At 43.6% G+C, this 3,015-nt stretch overlaps 1 protein-coding gene across 1 annotated transcript in view; it reads left to right on the forward strand.

Annotated features, from left to right (window-relative positions):
• LOC115122579 (mdm2-binding protein-like) overlaps positions 1–2,628 on the forward strand; it is a 34,824-nt gene extending 32,196 nt beyond the window's left edge. The window contains exons 8-9 of the mRNA XM_065015543.1: positions 2,334–2,405; positions 2,606–2,628. Of these exons, the coding sequence (XP_064871615.1) occupies positions 2,334–2,405; positions 2,606–2,628 (95 nt within the window). The remainder of the gene's footprint in view (positions 1–2,333; positions 2,406–2,605) is intronic.
• The last annotated feature ends 387 nt before the right edge of the window (positions 2,629–3,015 follow it).

Genomic DNA, 3,015 nt, shown 5'->3' on the forward strand with positions numbered 1-3,015 from the left:
TCCCCTGTCTCCTTAATGCAGTGTGCTTGGACTCCCCTGTCTCCTTAATGCAGTGTGCTTGTATTAAACTCCCCTGTCTCCTTAATGCAGTGTGCTTGTAATAAACTCCCGTCTCCTTAATGCAGTGTGCTTGTAATAAACTCCCCTGTCTCCTTAATGCAGTGTGCTTGTAATAAACTCCCCTGTCTCCTTAATGCAGTGTGCTTGTACTCCCCTGTCTCCTTAATGCAGTGTGATTGTATTAAACTCCCCTGTCTCCTTAATGCAGTGTGCTTGTACTCCCCTGTCTCCTTAATGCAGTGTGCTTGTACTCCCCTGTCTCCTTAATGCAGTGTGCTTGTATTAAACTCCCCTGTCTCCTTAATGCAGTGTGCTTGTACTCCCATGTCTCCTTAATGCAGTGTGCTTGTACTCCCCTGTCTCCTTAATGCAGTGTGCTTGGACTCCCCTGTCTCCTTAATGCAGTGTGCTTGTATTAAACTCCCCTGTCTCCTTAATGCAGTGTGCTTGTAATAAACTCCCCTGTCTCCTTAATGCAGTGTGCTTGTACTCCCCTGTCTCCTTAATGCAGTGTGCTTGTACTCCCCTGTCTCCTTAATGCAGTGTGCTTGTACTCCCCTGTCTCCTTAATGCAGTGTGCTTGTACTCCCCTGTCTCCTTAATGCAGTGTGCTTGTATTAAACTCCCTGTCTCCTTAATGCAGTGTGCTTGTATTAAACTCCCTGTCTCCTTAATGCAGTGTGCTTGTATTAAACTCCCTGTCTCCTTAATGCAGTGTGCTTGTATTAAACTCCCGGTCTCATAATGCAGTGTGCTTATATTAAACTCCCTGTCTCCTTAATGCAGTGTGCTTGTACTCCCCTGTCTCCTTAATGGTGTGCTTGTATTAAACTCCCTGTCTCCTTAATGCAGTGTGCTTGTATTAAACTCCCTACTCCTTAATGCAGTGTGCTTGTATTAAACTCCCCTGTCTCCAATGCAGTGTGCTTATATTAAACTCCCTGTCTCTTAATGCAGTGTGCTTGTACTCCCCTGTCTCCTTAATGCAGTGTGCTTGTATTAAACTCCCTGTCTCCTTAATGCAGTGTGCTTGTATTAAACTCCCTGTCTCCTTAATGCAGTGTGCTTGTATTAAACTCCCTGTCTCCTTAATGCAGTGTGCTTGTATTAAACTCCCTGTCTCCTTAATGCAGTGTGCTTGTACTCCCCTGTCTCCTTAATGCAGTGTGCTTGTATTAAACTCCCCTGTCTCCTTAATGCAGTGTGCTTGTATTAAACTCCCCTGTCTCCTTAATGCAGTGTGCTTATATTAAACTCCCCTGTCTCCTTAATGCAGTGTGCTTGTACTCCCCTGTCTCCTTAATGCAGTGTGCTTGTATTCCCCTGTCTCCTTAATGCAGTGTGCTTGTATTAAACTCCCCTGTCTCCTTAATGCAGTGTGCTTGTACTCCCCTGTCTCCTTAATGCAGTGTGCTTGTACTCCCCTGTCTCCTTAATGCAGTGTGCTTGTACTCCCCTGTCTCCTTAATGCAGTGTGCTTGTACTCCCCTGTCTCCTTAATGCAGTGTGCTTGTATTAAACTCCCCTGTCTCCTTAATGCAGTGTGCTTGTAATAAACTCCCCTGTCTCCTTAATGCAGTGTGCTTGTAATAAACTCCCCTGTCTCCTTAATGCAGTGTGCTTGTATTAAACTCCCCTGTCTCCTTAATGCAGTGTGCTTGTACTCCCCTGTCTCCTTAATGCAGTGTGCTTGTACTCCCCTGTCTCCTTAATGCAGTGTGCTTGTACTCCCCTGGCTCCTTAATACAGTGTGCTTGTATTAAACTCCCCTGTCTCCTTTGATAGCGTTTGTGTTGTCCCATTCATATGAACTTCATTTGAACTCATAAGCCACGTTACCAGGTTATTGAACATCCTAAAAAAGAACTCCCACGTCTGAGTTATGTTGTTTCAGGTGTGAATAATGTGATTTACATCAGGGGGGGGAAGAGAAACCTGAACACTGCTCTTACTAATGTCACTTATTTTATTCAACCTTATTAAACTCAAAACCTGCTGATTTAGAAGGTCCTGTGTAGATTGTATTTTCAACCAGCAACTATCAGGAAATATCACAGATCACACGTCACACTTTTTTACAGTGTTACTTTCATCAGCTGTTGTACAATATCATACAAAACACAGGAAAAACAGAATTTTGACTGCAGTGGGCCTTTAATAAAAAATAAGTAATACTAGCGAGAGCAGTGTGCGGGTTTCTCTTTTCTCTGATGTTATTGAGATGGGTTCAGCCAATTGATTGATAAAGCAGTCCACTTGGTCTCTTCTCCCAGGTTCCACCACTACAGACTGGCTGTGCTCCCTGCCCTGTCTCCATGGAGACCAACTGCTACAGAGGAGAGGAAGTTGGCCGAGGTGCAGACTCTGGTCCTAGAAGGAGGTGGCCTCCAGTAAGTACAACATCATATTTTATTCATCCTTTATTCAGCCAGGTAAGCCTCGTTGAGATAAAAATAAAAATAAAAGATTTTCAAGTGGAATCATGTCTGACGACAGAATGTATATTCAAATGTCTGTGTACTCTGCACACTCTTTCCATTTGCAGTGAGCTTTATTGCCACCAAATAGAGCCTAGTTAATGTATTTTTATTGCAGTTTATTTAACCAGCTATTTTATTGAAAACATTCTATTTGACAACAAAAAAACATATCTAGCCAGACATAGTTTAATAAAGCAAGTCAGTCTGTGTAGCAGCCAGACAGGTAGGTGGTTTCTCCAGTATTAAAGTCAGTCTGTGTAGCAGCCAGACAGGTAGGTGGTTCCTCCAGTATTAAAGTCAGTCTGTGTAGCAGCCAGACAGGTAGGTGGTTCCTCCAGTATTAAAGTCAGTCTGTATCATAGCCAGACAGGTAGGTGGTTCCTCCAGTATTAAAGGCAGTCTGTATCGTAGCCAGACAGGTAGGTGGTTCCTCCAGTATTAAAGTCAGTCTGTGTAGCAGCCAGACATGTAGGTG

This window comes from Oncorhynchus nerka, unplaced genomic scaffold (genome assembly GCF_034236695.1).
Source record: "Oncorhynchus nerka isolate Pitt River unplaced genomic scaffold, Oner_Uvic_2.0 unplaced_scaffold_1390, whole genome shotgun sequence".
Lineage (NCBI taxonomy): Eukaryota > Metazoa > Chordata > Actinopteri > Salmoniformes > Salmonidae > Oncorhynchus > Oncorhynchus nerka.